Source organism: Arachis ipaensis, chromosome B09 (genome assembly GCF_000816755.2).
Source record: "Arachis ipaensis cultivar K30076 chromosome B09, Araip1.1, whole genome shotgun sequence".
In the NCBI taxonomy this organism is placed as follows: domain Eukaryota; kingdom Viridiplantae; phylum Streptophyta; class Magnoliopsida; order Fabales; family Fabaceae; genus Arachis; species Arachis ipaensis.
The window spans coordinates 133,775,841-133,788,401 of record NC_029793.2 but is presented as its reverse complement, the minus strand read 5'-3'; the positions used below and the strand labels follow the sequence as shown (position 1 = coordinate 133,788,401).

General features: G+C 45.5%; 1 protein-coding gene across 1 annotated transcript; it reads left to right on the top strand.

Moving 5' to 3' along the window:
• Positions 5,852–7,318, top strand: LOC107616430. The gene has a single exon (XM_016318391.1). It carries the CDS (start codon positions 5,852–5,854, stop codon positions 7,316–7,318), a length of 1,467 nt encoding a protein of 488 aa, XP_016173877.1.

Genomic DNA, 12,561 nt, shown 5'->3' with positions numbered 1-12,561 from the left:
ATCCCTTGGTTTCAAATGGCTCAACGTTCATTACCATTCCACTCTTGGAATGAGTTGCATCAAGCAATCGAACAACAGTTTGGCCCGTCTTTGTTCGATTCTCCACGAGAATCATTGTTCAAACTGATGCAGAAAGGCTCGGTAGCAGAATACTACGCAGAATTTGTGTCCCTGGCTAATCGGACCAATCTTGAGCCTCCGGATGCTCTAAGAGACTGTTTCATCGGTGGCTTACGTATGGACATTAAACGTGAGGTAAAATCTCAGTGCCCTCCCTCATTAATTAGAGCTGTGAGCTTAGCTAGATTATATGAGGACAAATTTTTATCATCTTTCCGAAATTCACAAGGTCCAAACACTTACCGTAACCAAACAATCCATTCAAATCAAAACCTTCAAACAAGCCCTGGACAACAAAATAAGCCTGTCCTTCCCCGCCAAACATTACCACCCTTACTACCCACTCCAGCCACTAAACCTGTCATAAATCCCAATAGAAACCAAGTTAAACGCCTCACGGCAGCTGAGCAACAAATGAGAAGAGAAAAAGGTTTATGCTACTAGTGTGATGAACGTTTTTCCCCAACACATAAGTGTCCCAACAGACACTTTATGTTGTTTCAATTAGAGGAAATAACAGAGGAAGAGACTGAAGAACAGCAAATGACTAATACTGAACAACCTGCCCAAGAGGATGTGATGTAGTAGTTAGAACAGCAAGTTACGGATCATCATTTGTCTTATAATGCAATGAATGGAGCTGAAGGGTTGGCTACAATCCGACTGACCGCAAGGATTCTTGGTCATGAAATTCAAGTGTTAATTGATGGTGGAAGTTCTGATAGTTTTATCCAACCAATGATTGCAAAATTTCTTAACTTTCCAGTGGAGCCAGCACCTGGATTTAATGTCATGGTTGGCAACTTTGAATTGATGAAAGTGGAAGGATGTATTAAGGCTCTTGAGGTTGATATGCAGGGCCACAAAATGATTGTTCCACAAGTATATGTCTTACATGTCGCAGGTGGAGATTTAGTACTTGGCACTACTTGGCTCAAGAGACTAAAAGCTCATATTGTTGATTATGATTCCTCATTTATAAAGTTATGGCAGAATGGTGGGTTTATAACCATTTTTGGTGATGCTTACATTGGTCTGAGGCATGCTCAATACAACCACATCAAGAGGTTCTTTCACACTAATTCAGTTGCTGAAGCTTTTACTCTACAATTACAAGAAGGGAGGGAAGAGGCTCTATCGCAGCAGCAAGGAAATACGAAGCAGCTGCAATTATCTCAGGAACTAGAACCTGAGTTGGCCTTGCTTTTACAGAATTATGCAGGGGTGTTTGATGCCCCTTCAGGACTGCCACCCGCTAGAAGGCATGACCATGCTATTCCATTGATTCCAGGAGCTCAACCCGTGAAGGCAAGACCTTATAGATATCCTCATTCGCAAAAGGAGCATATTGAAGGAATGGTGCAACAGATGCTTGGGGAGGGAATAATTTAGCCAAGTAAGAGTCCTTTTTCATCTCCAATCTTGTTAGTTAAGAAAAAGGATGGTACTTGGAGGTTTTGCACTGATTATAGAGCACTAAACAACATTACAATTAAAGATAACTTCCCTATTCCCACTGTTGATGAGTTGTTAGATGAACTGTTTAGGGCTACAATCTTTTCAAAGCTTGATTTAAGGTCAGGCTACCATCAAATTTTAGTAAAGAATGAGGATAGAGAGAAGACTACTTTTAAAACCCATCAAGGGCATTATGAATGGCTAGTCATGCCATTTGGTTTAACCAACGCTCCAGCCACTTTTCAAGCATTGATGAATGATGTTTTTAAACCTTATTTGAGAAGGTTTGTGTTGGTATTTTTTGATGACATTTTGGTGTATAGTCTGCATTGGAATGCTTACTTGGGCCATTTGAAAACAGTGCTGAAGCTATTACAGCAAAACACACTTTATGCCAAATTGTCTAAATGCCTCTTTGGGGTCTTAGAAATCGACTATTTGGGCCACACAATCACTAAAGAAGGAGTGCACGTGGAGAAGGAGAAGGTTAAAGCTGTGGTAGAGTGGCAAGTACCTAAGAATCTGAAACAATTGCGAGGATTCTTAGGCTTGACAGGTTATTATCGAAGGTTCATCAAAGGTTATGCTTCTTTGGCAGCCCCATTGACCAATCTTTTAAAGAATGATGCTTTTTTCTGGAATAATGATGCTGAGGAAGCCTTCTTGAAACTAAAGAAAGCTATTTCTTCAGAGCCAGTTTTGGCTTTACCAAATTTTGAATTGCCTTTTGAGGTGGAGACATATGCATCTGGGCTAGGAATAGGGGCTGTTCTAAGCCAAGGTAAACACCCTATTGCTTATTTCTCAAAGAAATTGTCCCCAACCATGCAATGTCAATCGGTTTATACCAGGGAATTATATGCAATCACTAAAGCCATTGCAAAATTTAGGCATTATTTGTTGGGTAAGAGATTTGTCATTAAAACGAACCAACAAAGTTTGAAGGCTCTGCTAGAAAAGAGTCTGAGCACACTAGAACAGCAGAAATGGCTACACAAGTTTGTGGGATTTGATTTTGAAATCCAATATAAATTGGGAATAGAGAATGTTGCTGCTGATACTTTATCTAGATGTTACTATGCCGCTTGGTCTTGTCCAGATCTGAATTGGCTGCAGACACTTAAAAATGACTTAGAGAATGATGGCTCTGTTAAGGAACTCTTGCTGAAGTGTAGAGAGAAAACAGCAACTGATGGAAATTATTCTTATAAGAATGGGTTGCTGCTATGGAAAAATAGGGTGGTTATTCCTCAACAAAGCTCTCTTATTCAATTAATCCTCAAGGAATATTATGATAGTGCCATAGGGGGCATTTCGGTTCTGCTAAAACAATTGATAGAATATGCTCTAATTTCTATTGGCCAAATATGCAATAGCAGATCAAAGAATATGTGCGGAACTGTATTATTTGTCAACAAGCTAAGGTGGAGAACAAATTTCCAACAGGATTATTGCAGCCCTTACCAGTGCCTTCCCAAGTTTGGAAAGAAATTTGTATGGATTTCATTACTGCTCTTCCACAATCTCATGGCTATTCAGTGATTATGGTGGTGATTGATAGATTAACCAAGTTTGCTCATTTCATTGTTTTCAAACATGATTTTAATAGCAAACAGGTAGCTGAAAACTTTGTGCAACATGTGATGAAATTGCATGGTTTTCCAAGGAAAATAATTTTTGATAGAGATAGAGTCTTTATCAGCATGTTCTGGCAGCAATTGTTTAAATTGCAGGGCACGAAATTGGCCATGAGTTCAGCATACCACCCTCAATCGAATGGACAAAGTGAAGTTTTAAACAAAGCTCTTGAGATGTATCTGCGTTGCTATTGCTTTGACAACCCCAAGCGTTGGTTTTTTATGCTGCCTTGGTCACAGTATTGGTATAACACAACCTTTCACAATTCTATTAAAATGACTCCCTATAAGGCCCTCTATGGCAGAGATCTTCCCTCTTTGGTTAAGTATGAAATTACTCCTAATGATGATCATTCATTGCAAGAGATGCTGCTAGAAAGGGATCAGTTGTTGGCTCAACTTAAGGTTAATATGACTCATGCTCAACAGTCTATGAAGGCTTTTGCAGATAAAAACCGCAAACAGGGTGAATTGGAAGTAGGTGATTTGGTTTTGGTAAAACTACAACCTTACCGACAACACTCAGTTGCCTTAAGAAAAAATCAGAAGTTGGGAATGCGATATTTTGGTCCCTTCAAAATTTTCCACAAGGTAAGCCCTGTAGCTTACAAATTACAGTTACCTAATGAGGCTAAAATACATGATGTGTTTCATATTTCGCTGCTCAAGAAGTTCAAGGGATTTGGCAAGCTTCCTTATCTTCCAATGCCTTTAAAGACTACTGAAGGAGGACCTGTTGTTTCCCCTACCAGCATTTTGGCTAAGAGGACTATTGTGCAAGGTGGTCGTGAGCTGCAACAACTCTTAGTCCAATGGAAAAAAGCTGATGATGCTCCTTCTTCTTGGGAGTTTGAAGAGGAATTCTATGAGGCATACCCAACTTTCAACCTTGAGGACAAGGTTGCTGCTGATGGAGGAGGTAATGTCACGAGCAAATTAAGAAAAATGGAATTAGGGGCTGACCAAGCAATGAGGGGCAAACTTGGCACTGAATACAAGATAAATTCTGTTATGCAAAAGGGACACTTGGCAGCAGATATGGTTGAGCAGCTGAGGAGAGGCAGCAGAAAGAAATGCTCTAATACTCGGCTGCGTGACTATGTTTGTTAGGCAACTTTTGGTAATTCAAATTCTCTCTCCCTCTGTCATCTCTGTTCCTCCTCTGGCAACATTCTTTCTTTCTTCCCTTACCTGCATTCTCTAATCCTATCTTCCTCACTCAGGTACAAATTGCACACGGTTGAAGGCACTGATCGAGCATCATCACTCCACTTTATTATTCTTGCTCCTTACTTACTATACTTCCCTTTCATAGACTTTTGTACTTGGTCTGCACTGTTTCATTGGTTTTTATATTTGTTTTGCACTCATATATATATCAATATCCAAAGAGAAAATTCTACCTCTTTCACCCACCCTCAAAAGAATTTGAGAAGTTGAATTTGCTTGTCCTGACCCAAAAAAAAAAGGGGTTGAATTTGCTTGTGTTTGAGACATTTTGATTTCCGATTCATGAAAGCTACAGCTACAAACCTTTTCTCTCTTCTTTTTGTTTGATTATTTTTCTCATCTCATTTAGGGAAAAAAATATAGTGTGTAGGAATGTCATATCTAAAACCCTCTCTAAACAGCTTAGAAGAACAAAGACAATGACATATAGCTATTAAGAATATTAGTTTTTTATTTTAAAAAAGAAATTAAAAATGAGATTCAAACCTGAAGATTTATCTTTTATGAGAAATGTTGATTGTTCCATTGTTTTTGTACGGGTAAAGTACTATTTTGGTCTCTCAACATTTAGGACGAATTCTATTTTTATTTATAATGTTACGGCCCAGTCCAGTTGGCGCTCTGCCTGGTCCGACCTGGCGTGCAGGGATACCCTACCCGAGCGGTCGGTCTGTTGGGCATCGCGCGTCCAGACCACGACCCGGACACCTTCCCTTCAAGCAGCCAGCTACCTGATAGCCGGAGAAGGAAACTTCCAGGAAAGAGACCTAGCCTATGGGACTCGCCCTACTGACAGGGTATAAATGGGGAGGGTCCTATCCCTCCCCCACGGTACGTCACTATCCCACTACTCTCACTGCCATCTGTAACATCTTTGACTTGGGCGTCGGAGTGTCATTGCAGGTGGCTCCCCCTCACACCGCAGTAACTCGGGAGGTCGTGAAGTCTCCGCTTTCTTCCTCTGGACCCAGACCAAGGCTGGTTCCTACCATTCCATCTCCAGAGCTCCATCGACCCGTCCAGAACCCGAAGTACCAAATATTGGCGCCATCTGTGGGGACTGGCCTAAATGGACTTTCTGTTGGGTCCCGTGGAGGCAGACGACGGAGGCGAGCAGCGCAGGGAGGAAATGGTCCCTCGAAGCGGTAGGGTAGCCTCCGTGGCTTTCTCCTGCAAACGTACAAGATCCCCCCGCAGCGAACTGAGCTCCCCTCGCGCTCCCAGGAGAGGCAACCCTTTGGAGGAACAGGGAGTAATAGCGCCAGAATAATGCAAGAGCTACGTCACAGGGTACAAAATCTGGAGCAAGAACTGGCGAGCAGGGAGCGCTACCAACTAGCTCCGAGGTAAGATCGTTCCTGATCTCCTCAAAGGAGAGGGAGAAGCCCCCGAAGAAGTCGCTCCAGATGTACCCCGAACCTCCTATCAGAATCAGAGAGCCAAAGAGAAAGCAGGGAAGTGCCAAGAAGACGGCGAGATCCCATAATTTACACCCGACCTCCGACAAGAAATACCGTAGAGGAAAATTGAAAAGACAGCAGAGAAAGACCATAGAGAAGGCGACAACCCGTAATTATGGGGGCAACCCCTTTTCACCATTCGATCCTCGAGGTCCGGCTACGAAGCACTTTGATAAGCCAACGGACATGAGGTATGATGGGACCCAAGACCCCCAAGAACATCTAACGGCCTTCGAGGCCAGGATGAATTTGGAAGGGGTGGGTGATGAAGTGAGGTGCCGCGCCTTCCCTGTGACCCTAGCGGGGCCGGCAATCCACTGTTTCAACGCTCTCCCCCAAGGCTCGGTGACAACCTTTGCGGACATAACCCGCGCCTTCCTGGCCCAGTTTACCACGTATATCGCTAAAGCTAAGCACCCCATCAACTTGCTAGGAGTGATGCAGAGGAGTGGGGAACCGACCAGGAAGTACCTGGACAGGTTCAATGATGAATGCTTGGAAATTGACGGCCTAAACGACTTGGTGGCCAGTTTATGCTTGACGAACGGGCTACAGAACGAGAATTTCAGGAAGCACCTCACCACCAAGCCCATGTGGACGATGCAAGAAATCCAAAATGTGGCTAGGGAGTATATCAATGATGAAGAGGTTAGCCAAGTCATGGCAGCCAACAAGCGGCAGCCCGCCTACAACTCTGGTCGTCATCCCGGTAACGGGGAAAGGGCTAAGGAGCACTCCAAGGACGGAGGGCTAGCTAAAGCTTTAAAGCCATTCCCTCGGGTAGGGAAGTTTAAAAACTACACTACCTTGACAGTCCCGATCGTCGAGGTTTACCAGCAAATAGCCGACAAGGGCATCCTATCGAAGCCCAGACAACTCAAGGATAGAACTGGGGGGAACAAAAACCTCTATTGCGACTACCACAAGGGGTTCAGCCACAAGACCCAAGATTATTTCGATTTGAAGGATGCTCTGGAGCAGGCGATTCGGGAAGGTAAGCTGGCAGAGTTCTCTCACCTCATAAGAGAACGCAGGAGGAGGGATCGCGACCGATCTAGCGATGACAGGAGTCGCGCCGTGAAGCCAAGGCAAGACCCCGAGGAGAACAATGAGCGCGGCCTCACCATTGTGAATGTTGTAGTCGGAAGAGATGTTGCTCCGAGGTCGAAGTCGACATGCAGGAAGGATGCCAAAGTCATGGCTGTGTCATCGTCTAGTCCTACGCCCTCCTCCAGGAGAGTCCCGTTAATATTGTTTGGACCAGAGGACCAGTGGTTTGACGACTTACCGGAGAGCCCTCCTATGGTGATTACAGCAAGGGTGGGAACTGGTCTGGTCAGGCGAATCTTCGTAGACACCGGAGCCAACTCGAACATCATGTTTCGTAACGTCTTTGACGCTCTGGGCCTCTGAGACACCGACCTGAGAACCCACCAACACAGCGTGGTCGGCTTAGGTGATAACTTCATTAAGCCTGATGGAGTAGTCTCCCTCCCAGTCTCCATAGGAGGAGGTCGAGGGAAGAGGTCGGTCATGGCGGAGTTCATTGTTCTAAGGGACTCCACAGCCTATAACCTCATCTTGGAAAGAAAAACCATCAATGAATTTGGAGCAGTGATTTGCATCAAGCAACTGGTAATGAAGTTTGTTGCTGATGATGGGTCGGTTGGATCCATCAGGGGAGATTTGGAAACGGCATTCGCTTGCGACAACGTCAGTCTCTCCCTGAGAAAAAAGTCCAAAGAAGCAGCCGGAGTCTTCCTAGCTGACCTGGACGCAAGGGTCGAAGACAAAGCCAGACCAGAACCTGAAGGAGACCTTGAGAAGTTCAGGGTCGGCGACTCGGAAGAAAAGTTCACTTTCGTGAACAGGAACCTTCCGCACAACTTAAAAGAACCATTGGTGGAAATGATTAGAGCAAATGGCGATCTATTCGCCTGGACACCAGCTGAGATGCCGGGAATTGACCCCCAACTCATGTCACACCGTCTAGCCGTTAAGGCAGAAGCTAAGCCGGTGGCACAGAGAAGGTGGAAAATGTCCCAGGAAAGAGCTGACGAGGTGGCTAGGCAAACGACCAGCTTGCTAGAAGCGGGGTTCATCCGAGAACTGGACTACTCGACATGGCTGTCGATCGTAGTCCTGGTCAAGAAAGCCAATGGAAAGTGGAGAATGTGTGTGGACTACTCTGATCTCAATAAGGCATGCCCCAAAGATTCATTCCCCCTCCCTAATATTGATGCTCTTGTAGATGCGGCCGCAGGGTATCGGTTTCTGAGTTTCATGGTGCATACTCCGGGTACAACCAGATACCGATGCACCGGCCAGATGAGGAAAAAATGGCGTTCATAACGCCAGGGGGTACGTACTGCTATAAAGTGATGCCTTTCAGACTCAAGAACGCAGGAGCTACGTATCAAAGGTTGATGAACAAGGTTTTTAGCAGTCTTATCGGCAAGACGGTAGAAGTATATGTAGACGACATCCTGGTGAAGACTACCCAGGCCGACGACCTCATCAGTGATCTAGAGACCGTGTTCGCATCTCTTCGATGGCTCAACGTGAGACTCAATCCTCTCAAATGCACCTTCGCCATGGAAGCCGGAAAGTTCTTGGGTTTCATGATAACTCAAAGGGGAGTGGAAGCCAACCCAGAGAAGTGTGAAGCAATCCTGAGGATGACGAGTCCGGGATGTGTAAAAGACATGCAGAGACTGGCGGGAAGGCTCACGGCGCTATCCCGCTTTCTCGGCGCGTCGGCTGCCAAATCCCTTCAGTTCTTCCACTTGATGAGAAAAGGAATAGTATTCAAATGGACACCAGCATGCGAGGAAGCCTTCAATCGCTTCAAGACCATAATCTCGGCACCCCCTATCCTCGGTAAACCCAGGGATGGAGAAACACTATTCTTGTACTTAGCAGTAACTGATGAGGCTTTGGCAGCCATCCTGGTGCGGGAAGAGGGGAAGATACAGCAACTAGTCTACTTTGTGAGTAAGGTGTTGCAGGGAGCAGAGCTGAGGTACAATAAGTTAGAAAAGCTGGCATATGCGCTCCTGACCTCCTCCCGTAGGTTGCGGCAGTACTTCCAGGGGCACCATATAGTTGTTAGGACGGACCAAGCGATCCACCAAGTGCTGCAAAAACCCGACTTGGCGGGCAGGATGATGGCCTGGGCAATCGAACTGTCTCAGTATGACCTGCAGTATGAACCCAGGCATGCAATCATGGCCTAAGCAATGGTGATTTCCTGGTTGAAGTGACGGGAAACCTCCCCGAGATACCGAGCACACGGTGGAAGCTCCATGTGGATGGAGCCTCCAACCAAGCGTTCAGGGAGCAGGAATCATCCTGGAAAGCCCAGCTGGAGTTGTGTATGAGCAATCAGTCAAATTCAAGTTCCCGGTGTCCAACAATCAGGCAGAATACGAGGCCCTGCTTGGAGGTCTACACTTTGCAAAAGAGGTCGAGGCCACCAGGGTGGAAGTATGCAGCGACTCCCGGGTCGTCACGTCACAAATTAATAGGACGTATTAGGCCAGGGACTCCCTATTGCAAAAATACTTGGAAAAGGTCAAAAAGCTGTGCGAGGAATTCGACGAGGTCGCGGTGTAGTACGTTCCGAGAGAGAGGAACACACGAGCTGACCTCCTATCAAAACTCACGAGCACAAAGCCAAGAACGGGAAACCGATCTCTCATTCAAGGTTTGGTAAAAGAACCAACAGTGACCTTGCATATAACAAGGGCAGACCCCTCGTGGATGGACCCGATCACCGATTTCCTGCAAAGTGGTAAACTCTCAGATGACGAAAAGGAAGCGAAAGCGCTGAGGAGAGAAGCGACCAAGTATACAATAATACAGAGCCAACTGTTTAAGAAAGGGCTCAACCAACCCTTATTGAAGTGTCTGCTCCCCGACCAGACGGACTACGTGTTAAGCGAAGTCCACGAGGGGTGCTGCGGCCACCACATCGGAGGAAAGGTCTTAGCTCACAAACTCGTTAGGGCTGGCTATTATTGGCCCTTAATGATGGCAGATTCCAAAGAATTCGTGAAGAAATGCAGGAGATGCCAGAAAAATGCCAACTTTCACAAGGCGCCGGCAACTGAGCTGAGCCTACTAATGGCCTCTCGACTATTCTCCCAATGCGGTGTCGACCTGTTAGGATCTTTCCCGATCGGACCTGGACAAGTCAAGTACCTGATTGTCGCCATGGATTACTACACAAAGTGGGTGGAGGCCGAACCATTGGCTAGCATTTCCTCGGCAAATTACCGAAAGTTCATGTGGAGGCAAGTAATAGCCAGATTTGGAATTCCAGAGGTCATCATCTCGGAAAATGGTACACAGTTTGCTGATAAGAAATTCGGGAAATTTCTCGTCGGCCTAGGGATAAAGCAGAAGTTTTCATCCGTGGAGCATTCCCAAACTAACGGCCAAGTCGAGACAGCAAACAAGGTCATCCTACAGGGTCTTAAAAAGCGAATTGACCACAAGAAGGGAGCCTGGGTAGACGAGCTAGTGTCGATCCTCTGGTCTTATCGCACAACGCAGCAATCATCTACTGGGGAGACGCCCTTCTGGCTCACTTACGGGGTTGACGCGATAATACCAGTAGAGATTAGGGAACCGAGCCCACGACTACTTTTGGGAGGAGTTGAAGAAGCCGTAGAAAAGGACTTACTAGATGAGACTAGAGAGATGACCCACTTGTCGGAAGCGGCGTTGAAACAAAGGATGACTCTGCGTTACAATGCCAAAGTACTAAAAAGAGACAACGACATCGGACTACCGGCACCAGGGGAAGGAAAGTTCTCAACCAATTGGGAAGGCCCATACAGGGTAAAAGAAGTAGTCGGTAACGGAGCGTATAAGTTGGAACGACTGGACGGCAAGGAGGTCCCAGAACATGGAATGCAAGGAACCTAAGAAGGTTCTACTCTTAGAAGCCCGAGCACACCTGACGGGCAGGTAATGTACCAGTTTAGTAAGACATTTCATTTTATATTGCATTACCTCCCAGTAGTTATTTATTCACAATTCATCTCGATATATTCGTACACAAGCTACTCTAATCGTCCTTTATATTTCAATATTATTTAAGTTATTCGAGTTACTTTATCAAGATAACTAGTTCCACAACGATACGACATCCCGGGACTGATCACCCCGGGAACCACTGAAGCCCTAAACGCTACAACGAGCGGCTGTTAAATAAAGCCAAGTTTCAAGTGCTCAAACAAAAAAGCCACGACCTGTCTCCAATAATTACCAATAAAATGGTAAACAAGTGCAAACAAATAGCTAATTACCAATAAAACGGCAAGCAAACACAATAAGCAAGTCGTCAAGCACCAACAAAGCGGTGAACAAGTTTGTTATCTGCCGGCAAAACAATAAATCCAAAACTACTTAAATGTTCAAAAATCTACACAAATTACATCACTTCTTCAGAATATCAACAATCTTGCCATCCTTGATAGTCTTAAAAACACTGACGGCCAAGGTATAAAAATCGAGAGCTAACAACTTCACTTGCGCCTTGATCGCCTCCTCGGTCGCCATAATGGCATTCTTACCTTGCTTCACGGTCTCTCTATACTTTTTCTTCAACTCAGCAGTTTTAGCTTTGGCCGCGGTTGCCGACGAGAGGGCCTCATCACGCTCCTTCTCCAACTCTTTCACCCGACCCTGAGTAGCATTGAGTTGGCTTTCCAGAGTAAGCTCTCGCTTGGAAAGTCACGCAACCGTTATGTCGGAAGCCTTAACTTTCTCCTCGGAGGCAGCCAGCTGTGTTTAAAGCGACTTCACCTCAACCTTGTACTTCTCATTAGCTTTGACCGAAGATTGAAGCTTGTTCTCCAACGACTGTGCCCCAGCCAAGATGGGCTCTGCTTTCCTCGCTATGGCGGCTGCCTGGAGCAAGGTTCGGTACACCCATTTCGCTTGAGAAGCAAGATCCCCACTGATGAGCGGATAATTTATACGCTTTTTGACATTGTTTTTAGTATGTTTTTAGTAGGATCTAGTCACTTTTAGGGATGTTTTCATTAGTTTTTATGTTAAATTCACATTTCTGGACTTTACTATGAGTTTGTGTGTTTTTCTGTGATTTCAGGTATTTTCTGGCTGAAATTGAGGGACTTGAGCAGAAATCAGATTCAGAGGTTGAAAAAGGACTGCTGATGCTGTTGGATTCTGACCTCCCTGCACTCAAAGTGGATTTTCTGGAGCTACAGAACTCGAAATGGCGCGCTTGCAATTGCGTTGGAAAGTAAACATCCAGGGCTTTCCAGCAATATATAATAGTCCATACTTTGGCCAAGAATTGACAACGTAAACTGGCGTTCAACGCCAGCCTTCTGCCCAAATCTGGCGTCCAGCGCCAGAAAAGGATCCAAAACCAGAGTTGAACGCCCAAACTGGCACAGAAACTGGCGTTCAACTCCACAAATGACCTCTGCAAGTGCAACACTCAGGCTCAGCCCAAACACACACCAAGGGGGCCCCGGAAGTGGATTTATGCATCAATTACTCACTCATGTAAACCCTAGTGACTAGTTTATTATAAATAGGACCTCTTACTATTGTATTAGGCATCTTTGAACACATAGTTCTTAGACTAAGGGGGCTGGCCATCTCGGCCATGCCTG